The following is a 26,067-nucleotide window of genomic DNA, read 5'->3' as shown; positions in this document are numbered from 1 at the left end:
TTTTCTAAGAAGGTAGATCTTATGTTAAATTCTCTTATCACAGCAATGAATGTTAATTCAAAATTATAGAACCACAATACATATTTAATCAAATTATTTTACTGCTGTGAATAAGCAATAATATACAGAACCACAGCTTCTTCACTGTACATTTTAGTCTCATAATTGTCATAAATAAGGTGGCAAAGAGAAATACCTGTTTGATAGGATTAGTATATGTAATATTTATTTCGTAGAATGAAATTATAGTCAGTTACTTCTAATTAATTTATCTTATTTAGTTGGATAATTGTTGATTCACTAACACAGTCTTTGTGCTATCCATTATATAAATCCGTACCATATATATAAATTTATATATTATAGAATTAGTTTGGTTTTATATACCATGTTAATTTGACTTTCAGTTTTTTGAGTGGTAAATATTTTAACTCTTGTAGGATGACTTATAGGACAGTTATATTGACAGAGTTACGATATTGATAAAACCAAACTTACTGTTTTACTTGCCATAGCAATGAGTGGAATAATCTAGTTTGCAGACTACTGATTTCATGTCTATAGCATATAAATCAATACATTTGTGCAGGAGCTTGTAAATCTGCACTTTAACAAACACTGAAGGTAATTCTGATGTAAATATTACAAAAAAAAAACAGACACACACACAAAACCCCATATAAGAAATACTGTTAAATTTGGAATTATTAGCATATATTTGTCTGTCGTTTAGTCGCTATGTCCAACTCTTTTGCGACTTCATGGACTGGAGCCCACCAAGCTCCTCTGTCCATGGGATTTACCAGGCAGGAATACTGGAGTGGGTTGCCATTTTCTTCTCCAGAGGATCTTCCTGACCCATGGAATGAACCCATGTCACCTGCATTGGCAGACGGATTATTTACCGCTGAGCCACGAGGCAAGCCATTAGCATATATATATAAAATGTATATATTCCAAACATATGAAAGATAATATACCATATAGGTGTGTGTGTAGATATATATACACACACACATATACACACACTAATGTGTACATATTTGTGAGTATATCTAATTTATGTGTTTGGATATAATATATGGGCCTCTGTGGTGGCTCAGCGGTTAAGAATCCACCTGCAATGCAGGAGATCTGGGTTTGATCCCTGAGTCAGGAAGATCCCTTGGAGAAGGAAATAGCTACCCACTTCAATATTCTTGCCTGGAAAATCCTATAGACAGAGGAGCCTGGTGGGCCACAATCCATGGAGTCACAAAAAAAACACACACATTTTTACCTAGTGTCCTTTCAATGACAATCTGCAATGTCGTCTTATTCTTCCTTCTTCTTACTTCTCTTGCCTATGTGACACCTTATCCCTTGTATTTCCTCCTATCTCTCTGTTTTAGACTCCTATCAATGTGTTTTTGTTTTATTACCATCAATATCAAATACATATCAGTTGTGCTTCTACTCACAGCTATTGAATCATATAAATAGATACTGTCTATCAGATGGCTTTAATATGTCTCAAAGAGACTTCAAACTACTTATATCTAAAACAACTCTCAATAATCACAGTATTTCTATTCAAAACTTGACCTTTCTTCAACATTTTCCAACTCAGTGAGCATATCTCCGGCCTTCACCAATTTATGCCAGCTAGAAAATGATGTTTTATTAGAACACCACCTTCTTTAACATTCTTCATTACAGAGGTCTTTATCACTATACCCCCTAAATATCTATCAAGTTATTCTACTTCTTTATCACCATCAATGTCATCCTAATACAAGCTATTATGATTTTTTTTTTAATTACAGCAATCACCTCTTAAGAGATTTTCTTGTAGCTAATCTAGCCTCACTTCAAATCAATCTCTATATTTCAGTAAGAATTATCATCTAAAAATGCAAACCTCTTAATTTAATTGATTTTGATAAAAATCCTTCAATAAATTATCAGTATTCTTATCAAATTTTTACATTTCTTAAAATACCCTTTTAGTATAGATTTTACCTATGACTTCATTTCACTAATTCCACCATTCTTCACTCAATTACTGATTTTACTTTACACTTCAATGATAACAGTACATTAAAATTTTTAAAACAGCATAAATATGTATTTTCTTTTTAAAAATATTATATCCTAAAATTATGTTTTGAAAACTCTGCAGTTTCATGAGACCATGTCTTGAGTTTCTAAAGAAATAGATCATATTCACCCATATCATAGTGTTTAATTTTTGCCTTCAAATAACATGGTACATAAAAGATATACTTGCAAAACCAAAGGCAAATTATTTCCAAGTCTATTCAATTAATTTGAAAAGAATGCCAAATATGAATTGGCACACTAAGGAACAGAACTGTAGGAACAACTTTTATTTCCTTTCACAAGTTTTGATAAAATCAAATTACTTTTCATTGAGTGATAAAGAAATACTTGATGAAATGCTTCATCTTTCAAAATTCCACTCTATATATCAGTATCCAATCTTCAAAATTTCCTCAGCTCTGATAATTACTCCTTATAATTTTCCTGCGTCTGTTAATTTTTTAAGATATCTAATTCTTTAAAGGCCCAATATAGTTGTTTTTGAATCCCAATTTTGCCTCAGGCAATGACATCAATGCTAAGTCGATAGAAACTGTCTACTTACCATATTGTAGGTGGCTCAGAACCTTCTATTTCTAAGTAATCATACTTTTCTTCCATTTGGAAATCAGTAAATATGAGTGAAATTGTATCCCCAGGTTCTGCTACAATGGTCCAAGTGCAATCAGCATTATTATGGTACTCATTAGGAAAACTAGGGCTTGATATGATGCCACTAGATCCTCTCATTGTTCCTCCACATGCATCTTCAGCTGTTGAAAACAAAAATGAGATGTTCAGATATAAATCATTAACAGAAATGAGATTAAATCAATTGTTAATGTTATTGAATAAAGGTAACAGGAAAAATGTTTTGAAACCAAATGCACATTATACTAATAGAGATTAAATAAAATGTTAAGTTCATAAAAATTTTTAATCACACATATAAATATAAATGCTATCATGACTGGGCTTCCAGGTGGTGCTGAAAGTGAAAGTGAAGTAGCTCAGTCATGTCCAACTCTTTGTTACCCTGTGGACTGTAGCCTACCAGGCTCCTCCCTCCATGGAATTCTCCAGGCAAGAATACTGAATTGGGTTGCCATTTCCTTCTCCAGGGGATCTTCCTGACCCAGGGATCAAACCCCAGTCTCCTGCATTGCAGGCAGACGCTTTAACCTCTGAGCCACCAGTGGTCCTGGGTGGCACTAGTGGTAAAGAATCCACCACTGTGAATCTACTGTGAGTGCAAGACATGCAAGAGAGGTCGGTTTGATCTCTGAGTAGGGAAGATCCCCTAGAGTAGGAAATGGCAAATGGCAACACAGACAGAGGAGCCTGACAGGCTATAGGCCATGGGATCACAAAGTGTCAGACATGACTGAGCAAGGAAGGATGGAAGGATGGGCTATCATGATTATTTTATAATCATTGGTTGAAATAGCAATGATGTAAATAAAAACTATACTCCAATCAGAGCTCAGAGTAAAAGAATTAAGATTTTCTTTACATTGATTAGATGATGGAGTAAAACAAAAAAAACATTGTTCTTAAGGTCTATAATGGGAAATTTTCAGTCACTTTGTGCATACTCATGATAGGTCTCAGCTTTGTTTTTATTTCCTTAATGTAGTTATGTACCAAATAATATGAAAGAATATAATAAAAAATAAATTTTTGTCATTGACATTCAAAAGTTATTGAAAATGTTTGTGGAAATGCAATTTAAATAAAATACATCACATATCTAGGACACTTTAATTAGAAAGAAATAATATAGCAACTACAATAATATACTCAGCAACACATCTTTAGTAACATATTCCCTATGACTATCAAGCAATGTAAGCATATTTTGCTACATATTCATATGATACATGTATACACAGTATTATAAATGCAATGACATCAGTGACAGGTTGAATAGACATATCAAATTATTATATTGCAGGTGGCTCAGAACCTTCTATTTTATAAATCATACTTTTCTTCAATTTGGAAAGTTTGTACTAATGTTACGTTTGGACATTTGGACCTGCGGTTCTCATTTCCAATAAGGGCCACAGATTCTCCATGACTCTATTTTTAGCCAATGGAGTATGTTAACAGAGAAATTATATGACCACCTACGCTTAATGCTAAAACATAAGATAAAGCTCATTGTTTAATAAAGAAATTGAAGCTATAAAATGTGTCTTATCCTAACATGGTTTAGGCTGGTCAGTAGGCTACTGGTCTATTTGTACAATAAAATTTCTCAAGATTTATGCTGTTGTCTTGAGCCACTCAGGGAATTCCTTCAATTCAAATCAAATGTCTGGGGAAATATCTAGCTCTATAATGACCAATTATTGTTTGATGAAATAGCTAACACTCTATAAGGTTAATAAATAGAGATATGCAGCATTCTATTTTACTCCTCAATGGGCACAGAATGGCAATATGCTTTGGTACTAAGAATAATTTTCTTATTAAATTGTATGCATTAAATAGCATTAGCTTCATTCTGCCCCACTCTTTAATCACCTAGCTTCATAATTCAAAATTTAAAAGCATAAATATATTGCTCTTAAAAGATAACTTAATTTTTATCATACACTATGGTAAGTATGGTATTTATTTTCATGAAGACCTCTCTATTTTTTTATGTTTGAAGAGTAATTAGAATGAACTAGTGGTCCAGTATAGACTATGAGATATATTACTATAATTTTCTTGCCAGAACACACAATGTCTTCCCTCAATATGTTAACTTTAACCTCTGGTGAAAATGTCTACAGCTTTCAATCCAGAATCACAAATTATTTCCACTCTTTGTCTTCTCAGTAGTAACACCAAGGTTAAGTATTGCTTCAGAAATGAAATGCCACGCTATCATGTATTTGTAGTGTAACTGGTATACAACATACTCAAACAAGTTCTGTGAGCTCTTTATTTCTGTCTAGATAAAATCTCAGGGAGAAACATTTCAGTTCATACTCAGAATAAGAAAAAAATACTCCAGTTTTTAATTCAAAAATATAAATTTATCTATTAGTGTGGCTAGTCCTGGATGTTGTCATTCAGTCACCCAATCATGGCCAACTCCTTGCAACCCCATGGATTGCAGTGCACCAGGCCTCCCTGTCCCTCACCATCTCCCAAAGTCTGCCCAAGTTCATGTTCATTGCATCAATGATGTCATCCAGCCATCTCATCCTCTGATGTCCTCTTTTCCTTCTTCCCTCAATTTTTCACAGCATTAGGGACTTGTCCAATGAGTTGGCTGTTAGTAGCAGATAGCTAAAATACTGGCACTTCAGCATCAGTTCTTCCAACGAGGATTCAGGGTTGATTTTCCTAAAGATTGACTGGTTTGATCACCTTGCTGTCCAAGGGACTTTTAGGAGTCTTCTCTAGCACCACAGTTCAAAAGCATCAATTCTTTGCTGTTCTGCCTGTTTTATGGTCTGGCTCTCACAACCGTACATGACCACTGGGAAGACCATAGCCTTGACTACATGGACCTCTGTCGGCAGAGTAATTAATGTCTTTGCTTTTCAACATACTGTCTAGGTTTGTCATAGCTTTCCTTCCAAGAAGCAATCATCTTCTGATTTCATGGCTACTGTCACCATCTGCAGTGATTTTGGAGCCCAAGAAGAGGAAATCTGTCTCTACTTCCACCCTCTCCCCTTTTATTTACCAAGAAGTAATGGGGCTGGATGCCATGATCTTAGTTTTCTTAATATTTAGTTTTAAGCTGGTTCTTTCACTCTCATCCTTCACCCTCATCAAAAGGCTCTTTAGTTCCTCTTCGTTTTCTGCCATTAGAGTGATATCATCCACATATCTGAGGTTGTTGGTGCTTCCTCCACCTATCTTGATTTCATTTTGTAACTCATCTGGCCCAGCATTTCTCATGATGTGTTCAGCATATAGGTTAAACAAACAGGGTGACAGCAGACAGCCTTGTCATACTCCTTTCTCTATCTTGCATCAATCAGTTGTCCCATACAGGGTTCTAACTGTTGCTTCCTAACGTGTGTACAGGTTTCTCAGGGGACAGATATGATGGTCTGGTATTCCAATCTTTTTAAGAGCTTTCTGCAGTTTAATGATATACACAGTCAAAGGCTTTGGTGTAGTCTATGCAACAAAGATAGATGTTTTTCTTGTCATGGAGAAGGGGCCTGGGTAATGCAACGAAGCTATGAGCCCTGCCATGTAGGACCACCCAAGATGGATGGGTTATAGTGGAGAGTTCTAACAAAATGTGATCCAATCCACTGGAGAAGGGAATGGCAAACCACTGCATTATACATGCCATAAGAACCTCATGAACTGTATAAAAAAATTCCTAGCTAATCACACACAAAAAATTTATTTCATTTGGGTAAAGATTCTTTGCTTTCCTTAGCTAAGGCCTGTGGCAGATGGGGCAGAGGTGAGGGATTGAAGTCAGCTTTTCTTTCCCATTGTCCCCTCTAGAATTTCTTTTTCATCTATCCCTACTCACTGAGTTCCCTATGATTCATCATAGATTTGGAAGTAAAAGAGATCAGGGCACATGAATATTATTTGCCTCGCACTGATTTGGTACTGGTTTCCAAGGGCTTTGGCAGATGATTAAAGATGATTCATTTTGATTGTAAATCTTTTTGTGGGACCCTCAGAAGTTCCCTTGTTGTGGGTGAATTGTTTCTCTGGCTGGCTGCTTATTTTCTCCACCCTACTGTTAGGTAGGAAATTAGGCATGAGCAACCAAAGGTGGCCTAGCCAAAAAGGATGCAAGCTATTCTCTAAACCTTATCCCGGACACACCCAGAGGAGCTAACAGATATGCTATAAGACAACCTCAGAGACTTTTCCAACTCATGCACATCAACCCTAGGCACACAGTAGAAACAAACTAACGATGGGGTCTTCCGCTTAACCGTAGGCAGTCAGGAGGCAATTAAGGATTCATAAATATTCTATACATATATACATCTGATTATATTGCAGAGGACACAACCAAACGGAGGACACAGGAAATATAAAAGGTGGGAAGCTAAGAGGGAACAGTGGCAAGAACGACTCTTTTGAGGTCGGTCTGTTCCCATGTCTTGGAAATGTCTGTTTAATAATGATATATCTGCTTGAACTGTAACTGAGCTGTAACTTATCTGTTGTTTTAAACCCTTTAGTCCGAAGATGGTCCAGAAGATGGTCCAAATATTTATTGCAATGAGAGAACCAAGACAGAGAAATAACCAACCCGAGAACACCATGTGTATAGAATGGTATGCTTCTACTCCCTTCCCAACTATATTTCTTTATCCTTATGGGTAGACCTTTAGGCAGGATCTAAGATAATTCCAGGCCATAACTCCCTCACAAAAGTCTTGCATATGGTCAAGGAAACATACCCCATTTATTTATCCTCTGTGGAAATGCAATTTCTTCCCAAATGTAGACTTCTTGGTTTGCAAGAGATACTTAAATATTTCAGCTAAGATCTTAATAATGATACACTGTGTTCCCCAAGCTCCAGAGCAAACAAATCCATTTGTCTGCATGGTCTCCTTTAAGAAGTAATCTAGGCACATAGAAGAGAGACATCACCCCAAATTCTTGCCACATGAAATGCAGAGTAATTCATAGAATAGTTCACCCCAGGGAAAGTCTTATTTTATAGAAAAAGAACTTGAACCCAAAAGTATAATTGACCTGCATGAAAACAAGCATGGGAACCCAGACCTTCCAGCATTCAGACCAATGCTCTTGCCAATTCCTGTATCAAGTTCTCAGTTCAGTACACTTGTTTGATCTCTTTATTACTACAGAGACTATCATAGAATCAGCAATTGACAAAACTGTGAAATAAGTTTTCTTTTAGCATGTTAGATATGCAACATTTTGCCTAGGTGACCTATTTGAATGCCAGAACATTTGTATTGTGATTCAACCTGGATTTACTATATTTATAAAAACCAACACAGTTTTATCTTGCAGTAGAATGTATTGCCTAAATAAAAACTTCATTTTTGTATCAGAGTTAGAACAAGTAAAAGGCAGAATTCAAATAAACCATGAGACTTTTATATATAGTGCTGTGCTCTCTCTGCTAAATAATATTGCCTGGTCTCTGGGCAAAGTGCCTTGATACATATCGTGGCAATGACAGAACCTTTATTCTTTCAGCATCAGTCTGTCTTGGTCACCAGCCTTGCTCATTTGATTAGTGTTGTCTGTAGTATTTTCTGTCTCTTATGTCACAGAAAGGGCAGGGCTCATAGAAGTTATTCAATAGAACCACAGAACATAGAACATTCAATAGAACATACTCAGGATACACATGAGGTGATACTGGTTATTTGTATAAACTTTCTTTGAATTTTAAAGTTAATTCATTTGGTCATCTAGTCAAACAATGTTCTTCGAGATATGCTAAAATACCAGGAGAAACTGTGTTAGTCTTTCATGCTACAGTGGTTATTTAAGTCAGCATGATACTTGCTTAACTGATAATTCTGTACATAGAAGAGATTAAGGCTCTAAATAAGTAACAAAAAACATATAAAATTACATTTCTGTCAGGTACTTTGAAGAAGGAGTGTTGAGTACTGACAATGTATGTTTGTGGCTTTGAAGTAGGAAGTGATGATGGACTAGAAACCTGAAGGGTGAATAGTTAAGCATTAACTACATGAGGAAAAGAATATTGTTTTGAGTACATACACATGTTTTTTCACCAGAGGAAATGAGCATTCTCCAAAATTCCCCAAGCTGAGAAAAAAATAAAATAAAATAAATCGGTATGCAACTTCCAAGACCTTGCAGGACATTTTTGACAAGACTATGGGATGCATTCAGAGCAATGGAAAGTTATTAATGGGTTTTCAGCAAAGAGATGACATGATTGGTTTTGAGTCTTAAAAATACTCTTGCTGCTCTATAAAAATGACAGAGAAAGGAAATATTGAAAGATATAGATTAGGGGACTGAATCAAGAATCCAGTCAATTTTTCTCATGCTTTATTATTTCCAAAGATAAACTATCTCTCATTTATTCAGTAGTTTAGAATATTTTTGTCTCAATATCTTCAAAATATTAGTTTGGTCTTTGTAGGTACTTTGGGATAAACAGCATAATTGCACAATAAATAAGAATAATTCTCTTAGATCCATTTTTAAGAACAATGTTTTTCATCTAAAGAGTAAAGCAATATGATTATATATTTTAGACTTCTCTTGATGTTAACTAGAAGTAATGATGTCTTCAAAATGTAGTTATTTAACATACTAGAAATATAAAAAAGGTTGATGGTTTCTCTACTCTTGTTCTAAAAATGGCTTAGGTTGTTAAGACTTAAAATATGATTTCTTTCTTTTTTTTGAATGCAATACATAGGCTGAATGATGTTAGTGGCATGTTAAGTTTGCAGTCACTCACACTATTGTAAAACATGAAGGAAACAACCAACTCAGGTAATAGAATCAATGAGGGCAATGTAGTCATTTAAGAACATGATTTTTTTTAATTAATCATTTGAGTTGAAACTTATTCCAATTACCTGCATGAAATACTAACAACTCTGTCTAAATTCTTAATGTACTCAAATATATTGATAAAAATATAGCTATTAAATTTAAAATGCTATTAAACCTAATTTTAATTGTTTATAATATTGTAAATCTACCATCAAATGCTCCTGTTTCTACACTTTAAAATAACTGAATTTATAGAAACAATATCCTTTAATTTTTTACCTATAAAGAAGGGGGAAAAGTCACAAAATAAAATCAAAATTATTGGTATTAAGAAGAAAAAAGCTTAATAATTTTCAGAAATTTATTTTTCTTAAAATTAAATTTTATTTACATTTAATTACTGTGACACTTATTTAGATACTGAAAATAACTGATCTTGCTCTGATTTTGAGTATGAGATCATACTCATTTGAAGTAGTATAGGCTGGAACTTCCACAAAAATGTCAGTCAGTTCAGTCACTCAGCCCTGTGCAACTCTTTGTGACTCCATGAACCGCAGCACACCAGGCCTACCTGTCCATCACCAACTTCTGGAGTCAACCCAAACCTATGTCCATCGAGTCGGTGATGCCATCCAACCATCTCATCCTCTGTCGTCCCCTTCTCCTCCTGCCCTCAATCTTTCCAAGCATCAGGGTCTTTTCAAATAAGTCAGCTCTTCACATCAGGTGGCCAAGTTTTGGAGTTTCAGCTTCAGCATCAGTCCTTCCAATGAACACCCAGGACTGATCTCCTTTACGATGGACTGGTTGGATCTCCTTGTGGTCCAAGACACTCTCAAGAGTCTTCTCCCACACCACAGTTCAAAAGCATCAATTCTTCGGCACTCAGCTTTCTTTATAGTACGACTGTCACATCCATACATGACCACTGGAAAAACCATAGCCTTGACCAGACGGACCTTTGTTGACAAAGTAATGTCTCTGCTTTTTAATATGCTGTCTAGGTTGGTCATAACCTTCCTTCCAAGGAGTAACTGCCCTTTTTATTTCATGGCTGCAGCCAACATCTGCAGTGATTTTGGAGACCAAAAAAATAAAGTCTGACACTGTCTCCACTGTTTCCCCATCTGTTTGCCACAAAGTGATGGGACCGGATGCTATGACCTTAGTTTTCTGAATGATGAGCTTTAAGCCAACTTTTTCACTCTCCACTTTCACTTTCATCAAGAGGCTCTTTAGTTCTTCTTCATTTTCTGCCATATGGGTGGTGTCATCTGTATATCTGTGGTTATTAATATCTCTCCCAGCAATCTTGATTCCAGCTTGTGCTTCCCCAGCCAGCGTTTCTCATGATGTACTCTGCATATAGGTTTAATAAGCAGGGTGACAATATACAGCCTTGACATACTCCTTTTCCTATTTGGAACCAGTCTTTTGTTCCACGTCCAGTTCTAACTGTTGCTTCCTGACCTGCATACAGGTTTCTCAAGAGGCAGGTCAGGTGGCCTGATATTCCCATCTCTTTCAGAATTTTCCAGTTTATTGTGATCCACACAGTCAAAGGCTTTGGCATAGTCAATAAAGCAGAAATAGATGTTTTTCTGGAACTCGTTTGCTTTTTGATGATCCAGTGGATATTGGCAATTTGATCTCTGGTTCCTCTGCCTTTTCTAAAACCAGCTTGAACTTCTGGAATTTCACAGTTCACGTATTGCTGAAGCCTGGCTTGGAGAATTTTAAGCATCACTTTACTAGCGTGTGAGATGAGTGCAATTGTGCAGTAGTCTGAGCGTTCTTTGGCATTGCCTTTCTTTGCGATTGGAATGAAAACTGACCTTTTCCAGTCCTGTGGCCACTACTGAGTCTTCCAAATTTGCTGGCATATTGAGTGTACCACAAACATGACAGCTTAAAAAAAAAGTTTCAAAACAAACCTACAAGTTGACTGTAACACAATTTTTCAGATATTGATCATACTGTTCTCTGTCTTGCTGTTAGTTTCTTCTTAAAGACCTTAGGGTTTGTGGGAGGGAGTAGTGACAGGACATAGGCTTATTTCTTTCAAAAAAAGAAATGAATTGTATGTTGTAGAAGAGGAGTACACTTGGTCAGTTCCAGATACTGCTAAGCATTCAATCCAATCTCAGATGTTACACTGGGAAATTCTGCAAATCTCCCTTGCTAAATTTTAACATTCCATCAGCACTCAAGTAAAATTGTCATTTATGTAAGGTTTTCTTTTCCTTCCCAAGACAGGCATCACTGCTGTCTATCTCCTAATTAGACAAATAGTTTATCATATACAGAGCAGCAGGTCCACATATATAGCAACTTTCTTTATATTTAATACTTTAGCCTTACACATCTTTGTTTGTAAGAAGAAACTCTTTTCTCATAGTGGCTCCAACTGTAAAGAATCTGCCTGCAATTCTTTGAGACCAGTGTAGATCCCTGGGTAAGGAAGATCCCCTGGAGGAGTGAATGGCTACTCACTCCAGTATTCTTGCTTGAGCTGCAGAATTCTATAGACAGGGGAGTCTGGTGTGCTACAGTTCATGGGGTTGCAGAGTTGGGCACGACTGGTTGACTAACACTTTCATTTTCACTTTTCAAGGGAAGAAAATTAGGAACAGGGTAATTATAACACTTGTCAAGGTACAATAAATAATCTTCCAAGTTTTAAAGAAAATAAAATTGTTGATCATTATGAAAGAAAACTAAAGGATTTCTCAATTTTTATCTCACACTTAAGCTACTTCTGATTCTTTCTAAAACAGATGAAATTAAATTCATCTGAGAAATTGATTTATAACAAATTGAAGACAAATATTCATCATTTTTATCCAGATGACCACATCATAGAAATGAACTAAATATGACATCTCAGCACTGAAGATTTAGTTCTGAATAGTCAAAGATGGTTGGATGGCATCACCAACTCAATGGACATGGGTTTGGGTGAACTCCAGGAGTTGGTGATAACAGGGAGACCTGATGTGCTGCGGGGCATAGGGTTGCAAAGAGTCGGACACGACTGAGCGACTGAACTGAACTGAACTCAAATATGCTTTCAAGTAAATATCCCACCTCAGTTTTATTTACTTTCCTTAAGAACATGCTTGCTGGCTCAAACAGCAAAGAATTCACCTGCAATGAAGGAGACCTGGTTCGATTCCTGGGTTGGAAAGATCCCCTGGGGAAGGGAATGGCTACCTCTTCTAGTATTCTGCTCTGAAGACGTCCATGGACAGAGGAGCATGGCAGTCTACTGTCCATGGGGTTGCAAAGAGTCGGACACAACTGAGTGACTTTCACTGAAAAGACATGTTTAGAAATGACAACGTAAATTAATGCCCTGAGGAAAGTAATTAATAAATATTTTTTCATTAAATATTTCTCAGAATTTCCAAATTAAAACAAAACAAAACAAGAATTCATTCAATGATAATTTAAATTTTCTAAAGACCTGGAGGAAAAATAAAATCTTAAAATCAAGAAAGAGCCATGACAGAAAAACAGGGAGCAGATTGTCTTCTGTTTGTTCAAATACTTTTAAAAACTGAGCAAAATATATCTTTATTCAAACACTGGGCCAGGGCCATATAGAACTGTGATTCCAAAATGGAGAGGACAAAGGGGGAGGCTCCCATAATTGCCTGGGTTTTGTCTAGAAGCAATTTCAAAACCATAAACCAGGGAGTGGATTTTAAATAGAACATCATGTTCTCCCTAGAATGAGTAGACACTGTGCAGGAGGTATGAAGTGCCTGTAAGCTGAAAGACAGATCCAGAGAAAAGGGAGCTCTGCAGAAAAAGAATTTACAAAATCTTCATAGCTGTTCCTGGATAGGTGCTAAATACTAACAAATGCATGCAAAGGATAAAATTCCATGGTGTTAGGCAAAGAGAGTCAAGGGATCTGTGGCCTGAAAGGTTCCAAGATAGAGGCATGATTGGATAATTTTCAATTCCCTTTGGCAAGAATGAAGAGTCCTCTGTAAATAACCAGTATCAGTTCAGTTCAGTTCAGTTCAGTCGCTCAATCATGTCTGACTCTTTGCAACCCCATGAACTGCAGCACACCAGGCATCCCTGTCCATCACCAACTCCAGGAGTTCACTCAAACTCATGTCAATTGAGTCAGTGATGCCATCCAGACATCTCATCCTCTGTCATCCCCTTCTCCTCCTGCCACCAATCCCTCCCAGCATCAGGGTCTTTTCCAATGAGTCAACTCTTCGCATGAGGTGGCCAAAGTATTGGAGTTTCAGCGTTAGCATCAGTCCTTCCAATGAACACCCAGGACTGATCTCCTTTAGAATGGACTGGTTGGATCTCCTTGCAGTTCAAGGGACTCTCAAGAGTCTTCTTCAACACCACAGTTCAAAAGCATCAATTCTTCGGTGCTCAGTTTTCTTCACAGTCCAACTCTCATATCCATACATGACTACTGTAAAAACCATAGCCTTGACTAGACGGACGACTGTTGGCAAAGTAATATCTCTGCTTTTGAATATGCTATCTAGGTTGGTCATAACTTTCCTTCCAAGGAGTAAGCATCTTTTAATTTCCTGGCTGTACCATCTGCAGTGAAACTAGTATACTTAGCAGCAAATTTAGAAAGGATACACTTTCAGTAGAGGACTTAAACCATCCCTGAGGATTACTCTAGAACTTCCCTAACAAACTTAAAACTTGAAAACATAAACTGAACCAAATACATATTCACTATATGCCAGATGAATGCCCAAAATTTCTTAAAAGAAGATAACTAAATCCATACACTCAGTAATTTAAAATTCACCAAGTTCAACACTAAGTAAAAAATGATTAGCCATCTCAAGAAGCAGAAAATTATGACCAATTATCCAGAGAAATATCAGTTAATACAAACAGAGAAAAAATGTGGAAATGATGGAATTAGCATACAAAAACTATATAACAGATATTTTAACTGTATTTTACTATATCTAGCCTGTGCCTGGTTTTGGTATCTCCTGAGAGTTAAGGATGATTTTCATAATTCTAAAGGATTATAAAAACAGATGAAAAATAGACTAGAATTAAAGATAAATATATGATGGAGTCCACATATGCTATGGAAAGTCTAAAATATTTACTACATAGCCATTTACAGAAAAAGTAAACACAGTGACTATCATGAGAAAAGGAAGAGAAGACATAAATTAAAACCAAATGAAACTCAGATCAAAATACCTTATTAAGAATAATAATAATTGCTCAATGGGCCTTAGAGCAGATTAGATACTACAGAATAAAACATATAAAACTTGAACACAGATCAATAGAAATTATTCAAAATGAAGCAAAGAAAATAGAAGAACTTAAAAAATATTTTTTCTCCTGTAGGAAAATATGCAACAGCAGCAGCAGGAAACTATGAAGCAGCTTAGCATAAATTATACTAAAATTCAAAAAAGGCTGTGGGGAGGGGAGGAACCATAAAAAAGTATTTGAAGAGAAAAATATTTCCGAATTTGATAAAAACTAAAAATCCAGATATAAGAAGCACATGCATCTTAGCATCTTGATGTGGAGAGATAATTAGCTAAGCACTAAAATCCCTGTTCCATCTTCAAATGTAAGGGTATTGTTGGGAGACAGCTTCACAAGAATGGCAAACTTTCTAATGCTCCTCACATCTAGGTTAAGCCATGTAACTGAATTCTTGTTAGTAGAAAGTCAGTGATGTGAATTACCATTGCATGCTTTGCTCATAAAAACTTCCCACAAAATCATTGACATTTTTTCTTCTTATTTTATCTGGATATTGTGGTCTTGAGTGACCTTAAAGGCCATTTGTTGATGAAAGGTATTTTTCTGGGTTAGTATTTGAAAACCTCTGTCTCCCTCTAATTTGTAAGCTCTAAAAAGGCAGGGATTGGACCTTTTTTATTATTCTTTGTTGGTTATTTATTTTAAATATACCAGTGTGTACATGTATGGGCCACAACAAACTCTGACTATGTGGATCACAACAAACTGTGGAAAATTCTTAAAGAGATGGGAATACCAGACCACCTTATCTGTCTCCTGAGAAACCTGTATGCAGGACAAGAAGTAACAGTTAGAACTGGACATGGAACAAGCAGACTGGTTCAAAATTGTAAAAGGGGCATGTCAAGGCTGTATATTGTCACTCTGTTATTTAACTTACATGCAGAGTATATCATGTGAAATGCTGGGCCGGATGACTCACAAGCTAGAATCAAGATTGCTGGGATAAATATCAACAACCTCAGATATGCAGATACCACCCTACTGGCAGAAAGTGAAAAGGAACTAAAGAGCCTCTTGATGAGGGTGAAAGAAGAGGGTGAAAAGGCTGGCTTATAACTCAACAATAAAAAAACTAAGATCATGCCATCTGGTCCCATCACTTAATGGCAAATAGATAGGGGAGAAATGGTAACAGTAACAGATTTTATTTTCTTGGGCCCTAAAATCACTGTGCACAGTGATTGCAGCCATGAAATTAAAAGACTTGCTCCTTGGAAGAAAAGCCATGACAAACCTAGAGAACATATTAAAAGCAGAGACATCACTTTGCTGACAATGGTGTGTATAGTCAAAGCTATGGTGTCTACAGTAGTCATGTAGGATATGAGAGTTGGACCATAAAGAGGACTGAGCACCAAAGAATTGTTCTCAGATCATGGTGCTTGAGAACATTGATTCTTGAGAGTCCCTTGGACTGCAAGGAGATCAAACCAATCAATCCTAAAGGAAATCAACCCTGAATATTCATTGGAATGGCCGATGCTGAAACTGAAGCTCCAATACTTTGGCCACCTGATGCGAATAGCCTACTCACTAGACAAGAGCCTGATGCTAGGAAAGATTGAAGACAAAAGGAAAAGATGGCAGCAGAAAATGAGACGGGTTAGGTAACAAAACCAAATCAATGAACATGAATTTTAGCAAATTTCAAGAGATAGTGGAGGGCAGAGGAGCCTGGCATACTGCAGTCCATGAGTTCATAAAAGCTGGACATGATTTAGTGACTGAACAACAAAAACATGGTAGCTCTACTTTTAATTTCTTAAGGAGCCTTCATAATGTTCTCCACAGTGGCTGTGCCAATTTCCAAAAACAGTATAGGAGTGTTCTCTTTTCTCCACACCTTCTCCAGCATTTATTGTTTTTCAATTTTTTAGTGATAGCCATTCTTACTGGTGTGAGGTGATAACTCATTTTAGTTTTAATTTGCATATCTTTAATAATTAGTGATGTTGAACATCTTTTCATGTGGCTCTTGGTCATCTGTATGTCTTCTTTGGAGAAATGTCTATTTAGGTCTCTGTCCTTTTTTTTTTTTGGCCCATATTTTTTTTATTTATTTTTTTATGATATTCAGCCACATGAACTGTTTGTAAATTTTGAAGACTAATCCCTTGTCAGCTGCCTCATTTGTAAATATTTTATCCCATTCTGTGGGGTCTTCTTTTCATTTTATTTATGGTTTCCTTTGCTGTGCAAAAGCTTTTAAGTTTAATTAGGTCCCATTTGTTTATTTTCTTTTTTTTTTAAATTTTATTTTATTTTTTAAAATTTACATAACTGTATTAGTTTTGCCAAATATCAAAATGAATCTGCCACAGGTATATATTTGTTTATTTTCATTTTTATTCCCTTGAGTCTGGGAGACAGATTGTAAAAGATATTGCTGTGATTTATGTCACAGAGTGTTCTATGTTTGTCTCTAAGAATTACAAAATGTCCAGTCTCATATTTAGGTCTTAATCCATTATGAATTTATTTTTGTGTATGGTGTTAAAGAATGTTTTAATTTTGTGTATTTATTTACATGCAGCCATCCAGCTTTTCCAGCACGATTCACTGAAAAGACTATCTTTCCTCCATTGTATAGTGTTGCCTCCTTTGTTGTAAATTAACTGACCATAGGCGTCTGGGTTTATTTCTGGGCTTTCTATCCTGCTCTGTTGATCAGGATATTTCTATTTTTGTGCCAGTACAATACTGTTTTGATGAATATACCCTTGTAGTATAGTCTAAAATCAGGGAGCCTGATTCCACCAGCTCCATTTTTCTTTCTTAAGACTGGTTTGGCTATTTGAGGTCTTCTGGTTTCCATACAGATTTTAAGATTTTTTTGGTTCTAGTTCTGTGAAAAATGCCATAGGTCATTTCATAGAGATTACACTGAATCTGTAGACTGCCTTGGGTAGTATAGTCATTTTGACAAAATTGATTCTTTCAATTCAAAAAAAGGGAATATCTTTTCATCTGCTGGTCTTATATTCAATTTCTTTCAACAGCATCTTATAGTTTTGGGACTTAAGTAAAGGTCTTTTGTCTCCTTAGTAGGCTTTACTCCAAGGGGATTTTATTCTTTTAGATACAATGATAATGGGATCACTTTTTGTATTTCTTTTCTGATCTTTAATTGTTGCTGCAGCTGCTGCTGCTGCTAAGTCACTTCAGTCGTGTCCGACTCTGTGCGACCCCTTAGATGGCAGCCCACCAGGCTCCTCTGTCCATGGGATTCTCCAGGCAAGAACACTGGAGTGGGTTGCTATTTCCTCCTCCAATACATGAAAGTGAAAAGTCAAAGTGAAGTCGCTCAGTCGTGTCCGACTCTTAGCAACCCCATGGACTGCAGCCTACCAGGCTCCTCCATCCATGGGATTTTCCAGGCAAGACTACTGGAGTGGGGTACCATTGCCTTCTCCACTTTCATTGTTAGGTTGCAGAAATACAACAGATTTCTGTGTATTAATTTTATATCCTGCAACTTTACAAAATTAACCAATGAGGCCTAGTAGTTTTCTGGTAGTGTCTTTAGGATTTTCTATGTATAGTATCATGTCATCTGCAAACAATGGCAGTTTTAACTTTTTTTCCAATTTGGATCCCATTCATTTCTTTTTCTTCTCTGATTAATGTTGCTAGTACTTCCAAGACTATGTTGAATAAAAGTGGTCTGATTGGGCACTTTCGTCTTGTTCCTGATCTTAGAGAAAATGGAGGACTAGATGGTTTCACAGGCAAATTCTCACTGGTGACTCAGACAGTAAAGCATCTGCCTGCAATGCAGGAGACCTAGGTTTGATCCCTGGGTTGAGAAGATCCCCTGGAGAAAGAAATGGCAACACACTCCAGTACTCTTGCCTGGAAAATTCCATGGATGGAGGAGCCGGGTAGGCTACAGTCCATGGGATGGCAAAGAGGCAGATACAACTGAGAAACTTCACTGGTTCACTGGTTTATAGAAGAGCCAACACTCATCCTTCTGAAACTGTTATAAAAAATTGTAGAGGGAGGAAAACTCCCAGTCGTGTTCTATGAGGCCACATTCACCCTGATACCACAACCAAACATATACAAAAAAGAAAATTACAGGCCAATGTCACTGATGGACATAGACACAAAATACTGGCAATCTGAATCCAATGATACATTAAAAGGATCATGATCAAGACAGATTCATCCCAGGGATGCAATAATTTTTCAATATCTTCAAATAAATCAGTGTGATATATAACATCAACAAATTGAAGAATAAAAACTATATGATCATCTGAATAGACACAAAATGAGCTTTTGACAAAATTCAGTATCCATTTATGATAAAACTCTCCAGAAAGTGGACATAAAAGGGAATATACCTCAACATAATAAAGGCCATATCTGACAAACCAACAGCTAACATCATACTCAATGACGAATGTGCTGTGCTTAATCACTCAGTCGTGTCCAACTCTTTGCGACCCCATGGACTGTGTCCCACCAGACTCCAGGGGATTCTCCAGGCAAGAATACTGGAATGCTGAAAGCATTTCCTCTAAAATCAGGAATAAAACAAGGATGTCCACTCTCGCCACTTTTGTTCATTGAGTATGCTCAATGTTAGCTGTGAGTTTGTTAGGAATTTTTAAATCACAGTTTCAATATCAGTACTTATAAATGGTCTGTTCATATTTTTTATTCATTCTCTTTATTTCTTGATGAGTATGATTAAAAGTTTATCAATTTTGTTTACTTTCTCCAAAAACCAGCTTTTAGTTTCATGGATCTTTGCTAATATTTTCTTCATTTCTATTTAATTTATTTCTGCCATAATCATTTTGACTTTTTTTCCTTCTAACAATTTTAGCTTTTGCTTGTTCTTCTTTCTATTATTGCTTTAGGTGTAAAGTTAGGTTGTTTGTAATTTTTCTTATTTCTTGATGTAAGACTGTATTGCTATAAACTTCCCATTAGAACTGCTTTTGTTGCATCCCATAGGTTTGGAATCATTGTGCTTTCATTTTCATTTCATTCTCTAGGTGTTTTTTTTTTCATTTCTGCTTTGATTTCTTCAGTGATCCACTGGTTGAAAGTAGAAGTGTTAGTCACTCAGTAGTGCAGACTGTAGCCCGCCAGTTCCTCTGTCCATGGAATTCTTTAGGCAAGAATACTGAAGTGGGCTACCATTTCTTTCTCCATGGGATCTCCCCAACCCAGGGATCAAACTCAGGTCTCTTAAATTGCAGCCAGATTCTTTACCATCTGAGCCACCAGGGAAACCCTATTCAGTAGCAAATTGTTTAGCCTCCATGTGTTTTGTGTTTTATACAGCTTTTTTAATAGTTTATTACTAATCTCATAGCTTCATGGACAGAATAGATGTTTGATATGACTTCAGTTCTCTTAAATTTACCGAAGCTCACTTTGTAGCCTTTGTGTGGTCAATCCTGAAGAATGTTCCATGTGCACAAAGAATGTGAATTCTGCTGCTTTTGGATGGAATGCCTTTTAAAGAACAATTAAGTCTATCTGTTCTAATGTGTTATCTAAAAGCCCTGTTTTCCCTTATATATCTATATCAATATATGTATGTTAATTATAATATATATACAATATATAATCATACTAATTAATATGATAATAAATTATAATTGTGATTGATATCAATAATAAATCAATAGTCACAATAATATAATATATAATCAATAATTACTTAAAACATAAATGTATTATATGCTCCAACCAAAAGACAGAGAGCGCTGAATGGATACTAAAACAAGACCACATATATGCTATCTACAAGAGACCCTCTTCAGACCAAGGGACACACACAGACTGAAAGTGAGGGGATGGAAAAGATATTCCATGCAAATGGAAATCAAAAGAAAACTGAATAACAATACTCATATCATACAAATAAACTATAAAATAAAGACTTTTATAGAGACAAAGAAGGACACTATATATGATCAAGTGATCAAAACAAGAAGACATAACAATTGTAAACTTATAGGCATCCAACATAGGAGTACCTCAATATAGAAGGCAAATACTAATAGCCATGCAGGGAGAAATTGACAGGAACACAACAGTAGTGGAGGATTTTAACATTCAACTTTCACCAATGGACAGATGATGCATCTATTTTTGTTCACATCACATCTGTATTATTAAAGAAAGACTGACACATAGTAGAGATTTATATGAATTTACTGAATTAAATATGAAATAAATGAATATATACACCTATTTAGGCTAATCATCAAATTAAACTCTAATTTCTGAGCCATCTATGGAATAGCATAAAAAGAAAACACAAGTTATATGTCACCATTCCAAAACAGGATAATTGATAATTAGAACAAAAAATCAAAACAAAGTAGAAGGATGATAATATTTGCCAAATAAATTTTAAGAACAAACTGTATGTTGTATGTAAAAAGCTTTATAATAAAAAGGTAAGCATAAACGGAAAATGCTTATTGCTCTTCAGTATAGGAGTTACCTCATTTTAAAACTTTTCTCCATATTTTACTTCAATAAAGTACAAAATCATTATTTGCAGATGGAAGAATTACATATGTGGAGTATTCACGAGAATCATCCAATAAAATATTGGTTTAATGTGTGAATTAAGCAAGACTACAGTTAGAACTGGACATGAAACAACAGACTGGTTCCAAATAGGAAAAGGAGTACATCAAGGCTGTATACTGTTACCATACTTATTTAACTTATATGCAGGATACATCATGAGAAATGCTGGGCTGGAAGAAGCACAAACTGGAATCAAGATTGCCGGGAGAAATATCAATAACCTCAGATATGCAGATGACACCACCGTTATGGCAGAAAGTGAGGAGTAACTAAAAAGCCTCTTGATGAAAGTGAAAGAGGAGAGTGAAAAAGTTGGCTTAAAGCTCAACATTCAGAAAACTAAGATCATGGCATCAGGTCCCATCTCTTCATGGGAAATAGATGGGGAAAGAGTGGAAATGGTGTCAGACTTTATTTTTCTGGGCTCCAAAATCACTACAGATGGTGATTGCAGCCATGAAATTAAAAGACGCTTACTCCTTGGAAGGAAAGTTATGACCAACCTAGATAGCATATTCAAAAGCAGAGACATGACTTTGCCAACAAAGGTCCGTCTAGTCAAGGCTATGGTTTTTCCAGTGGTCATGTATGGATGTGAGAGTTGGACTGTGAAGAAAGCTGAGCACCGAAGAATTGATGCTTTTGAACTGTGGTGTTAGAGAAGACTCTTGAGAGTCCCTTGGACTGCAAAGAGATCCAACCAGTCCATTCTGAAGGAGATCAGCCCTGGGATTTCTTTGGAAGGAATGATGCTAAAGCTGAAACTCCAGTACTTTGGGCACCTCATGTGAAGAGTTGACTCGTTGGAAAAGACTCTGATGCTGGGAGGGATTGGGGGCAGGAGGAAAAGGGGACGACAGAGGATGAGATGGCTGGATGACATCACGGACTCTATGGATGTGAGTCTGAGTGAACTCCGGGAGTTGGTGATGGACAGGGAGGCCTGGCGTGCTGCGATTCATGGGGTCGCAAAGAGTCGGACACAACTGAGTGACTGAACCAACCGAATCGATGTTTATTTTGTGAAAATGTATCTAGCTGTACACTTATAACTTGTAACCTGTCTTTATTTGTATTATATTTTAATTAAAAATGTTATAAAATAAAAGAGAAGAAAACCTTAAAAGGAGATATATATTCTCCTTTCAAGTCAGCAAATATGTCATGAGATGTGCCCTAAATCTCCAAAAGACTGTTCAGAGCTGGCCCACCTCTTCCTGAATTCTTTGAGATGGAAATTAGAAACTGAGCATGATCCCGACATTCAGGACCAGCAAAGTCATCGTTCTCAAAGTTTAGTGTGATTTGGGAGTCCCTAAAGACAGTTGACTGCTGGGTGTCATTCCCAGAGTTTTTGAGACAGCAAGTCCAGAAATCAGCCTAGAAATTTGCAATTTGAAACTATAGTTTAGGCACTAAGATAGTAGCTACCATCTAATTTTTTTCTATTTTCCATAACCCTTGTCCTTGTTCATATCTCATTTTTAACCTCCACTACTGTTCTCAAGTCCTCATGCATGTGATTATTATTATTACTCTCAGAAGGCAAACTTCAATGCTACTACATTTTAAAAAGAAAGAATATTTAGGGCCTTATTGCCCTTAAAATTTCCAAAGTCCTATAACCTCTGTTTAAACATGGACTAAATATCAGAAATCTGTGTAGAGCCTTTTAAAACAACTATAAATCAGCCCTGGGCTTCCCTGATGGCTCAGATGATAAAGAATCTGCCTGCAATGCGGGAGACCTCGATTTGATCCCTGGATGAAGAAGATGCCCTATAGAAGGGAATGGCAACCCACTCCAGTTTTCTTGCCTGGAGAATTCCACAAACAGAGGCCACAGTCCATGGGGTAGCAAAGAGTTGGACACAACTGAGCAACTAACATTTTCACACAAATCAGCCCAACCCCAAGATTCTTATTTACTTACTCGATAGGAAATTCCAATGCATAGTTAGGATCAACAATCACTGTAATAATTCATGCAAAATAGCTACTCCATTCACTTGGGTACTTGACCCTATCTTTTACTTAACTCAGGGTCTTAACTTGAGTTCACCTAAGCTGATAAATCTCTCTCCAATATTATCCTAAAGGTCCATGTAAGATTGAAGCCAACTCCATCCACCTCCAAATAGGAAGATAAACTAAATTTATCTTGGTCTATTAACTATTCTTTTCTAAAAGTAATTTTTTCCTCTTCCCTTTCCAAATTCCTCAGAAAATTTATCTTTGTTTAATGTTTCTACTTATTTATCTCCCAGTCATCCCTCAATGTCCTGAAATCTTTATTTTTCTTTATACGTTCTATTGAACCCTTTCTTCTGAGCTCAACATTGACTTCCTAAAGGACACACAATTGTTCAGTATTTTCAACTGAGTCTCTCAGTGACAGATGGCATTGTTATTAACTCATTACTTCCCTCTTCTTTGGCTTCTTGTTAAATATTTTCCTGATTACCCTTTTAGCTGTCTAAAACTTCTTACCCATCTATTACATTGCCTCTTTTATCAGTTACTTTAATATCAGAGCTCCCTAGGCTTCTACTCTTCTTTTAAAAATGTATACTTTCTCCAAAGGTGATAGTATCCACTCTCTTTATGTCAATTACTCTCCAGGTATACTGATGATTTTTCAATCCACATCATTTAGTTAAATCTCTTTCACTGTCCACTCAATTGCCTAAGGGGAATCTTCAATTTTAATAAAACATATTAGCCAGTTTGTGTACCAATTACCCTTTCCAAAATCTTTCCATTTCATAGTGATGCACTGTCCACTGGAACTCATTTTGTCAATTATTATAAATTATAGAAACAAAGAATTCTTAATTTCATATTTAAATCTGATGTGTTTTTGAGGAATTTTCTCCCTCTTCTATTTCATAGGACAGATCGCTGAACAGTAATTTATGTCTTGTATTTATTTTTATAAATATCTTGCAGTGTTTTACCATATCTAAAATTATAAAACTTGAGCCAAATTTACTTGAAAATGGAAATTTTAAAATCTGAGTGAATCTGTTGATCTATTTTATAAAAGACAAGATTTAGATATATACTTGGTCTTTTGCATTGCAGACAAATTCTTTACCATCTGAGCCACCAGGGAAGTCTCCATATGCTTGGAATTCAATTAGCAATCAAAATATTTGTCTTAAATGATATTGAATAGAATGGTTTTGCAGGATATCACTGGCTTTTATATGAACTTCGAATGATTTTTTTCTTAATAAAATTGTAGTGTCTCCCTCCTCCAATTCAACTTTGCTGAACTTAGAGTATATATATTTTCCAAAAATTTTAAGAAAGATATTGTATTCTTTGAAGACAGCAATCATGTTAACAAAGCTAACAGTAGTTATATATTTGAGTATTAATTTTTGCTATCAACATTGAAGTGAAAGTGTTAGTTGCTCTAGCTGTGTCCAACTCCTTGTGACCCCATGGAGTGTAGCATACCAGGCTCCTCTGCCCATGGAATTCTCCAGGCAAGAATACAGGAATGGGTAGTCATTCCCTTCTTGAGGGGATCTTCCTGACCGTGGGAACTAACCCAGGTCTCCTGCATTGCAGGCAGACTCTTTACCATCTAGCCACCAAGAAGACCAAGCTACTAACTTTATATGTATAAAATATTTGTCTATTTCTCCCTATATTTTTGGTTGACTTGTCTATCCATGCTCTATCATTTCTCAGTGGAACAAAATTAATATCTTACCAACATCAATTCATGTTTTCTGTCTTGTACAAATAAAATGTATTTGCTAAAAGGAAGTAAATAGTATTTTTTAAAGTGGAAATCAAATGGTATCAATCACACTTTCCCATTTGTAACATTCTACTCAGTTCAGTTCAGTTCAGTGGCTCAGTTATGTCCAGCTCTTTGTGATCCTATGAACTGCAGCAGGCCAGGAGTCCCTGACTATCGCCAACTCCTGGAATTTGCTCAAATCAATGTCCATTGAGTCGGAGATGCCATCCAACCATCTCATCCTCTGTCATCCCCTTCTCCTCTTGATGTCAATCTTTCCCACCATCAGGGTCTTTTCTAATGATTCAGTTCTTTGCACCAGGTGGTCAAAGTATTGGAGCTTCAGCTTCAGCATTAGTCCTTTCAATGAACATTCAGGACTGATTTCCTTTAAGATTGATTGGTTTGATCAACTTACAGCCCAAGGGACTCACAAATTTTCTCCAACACCATAGTTCAGAAACATCAATTCTTCAGTGCTCAGTTTTCTTTATGGTCCAGCACTCACATCCATACATGATTACTGGAAAAAACATAACTTTGACTAGATGGATCTTTGTCAGCAAAGTAACATCTCTGCTTTTTAATATGCTGTCTGGGTTTGTCATAGCTTTTCTTCCAAAGAGCAAGTGTATTTTAATATCATGGCTGCAGTCACCTCCTGCAGTGATTTTGGAGCCCAAGAAAATAAAGTGTCTAACTGTTTCCATTGTTTCCAATCTATTTGTAATGAAGTGATGGGAAAGGATGCCATGATATTAGTTTTTTCAATGTTGAATTTTAAGCCAGCTTTTTCACTCTCCTCTTTCACTTTCATCAACAGGCACTCTAGTTCTTCTTCATGTTCTGTCATTAGGGTGGTACCATCTGCATATTTGATATTGATATTTCTCCCGACA

At 36.2% G+C, this 26,067-nt stretch overlaps 1 protein-coding gene across 3 annotated transcripts in view; it reads right to left on the bottom strand.

Moving 5' to 3' along the window:
* The window catches only part of CSMD3 (CUB and Sushi multiple domains 3), a 1,475,959-nt gene that overhangs the window by 1,044,727 nt on the left and 405,165 nt on the right, over positions 1 to 26,067 (bottom strand). For all 3 annotated transcript variants that reach the window (XM_055546406.1, XM_055546407.1, XM_055546408.1), the window contains exon 5: positions 2,648 to 2,855. In XM_055546406.1, the coding sequence (XP_055402381.1) occupies positions 2,648 to 2,855 (208 nt within the window). The remainder of the gene's footprint in view (positions 1 to 2,647; positions 2,856 to 26,067) is intronic.

Source organism: Bubalus kerabau, chromosome 14 (genome assembly GCF_029407905.1).
Source record: "Bubalus kerabau isolate K-KA32 ecotype Philippines breed swamp buffalo chromosome 14, PCC_UOA_SB_1v2, whole genome shotgun sequence".
In the NCBI taxonomy this organism is placed as follows: Eukaryota; Metazoa; Chordata; class Mammalia; order Artiodactyla; family Bovidae; genus Bubalus; species Bubalus kerabau.
This window is presented reverse-complemented; position numbering and strand designations above follow the sequence as displayed.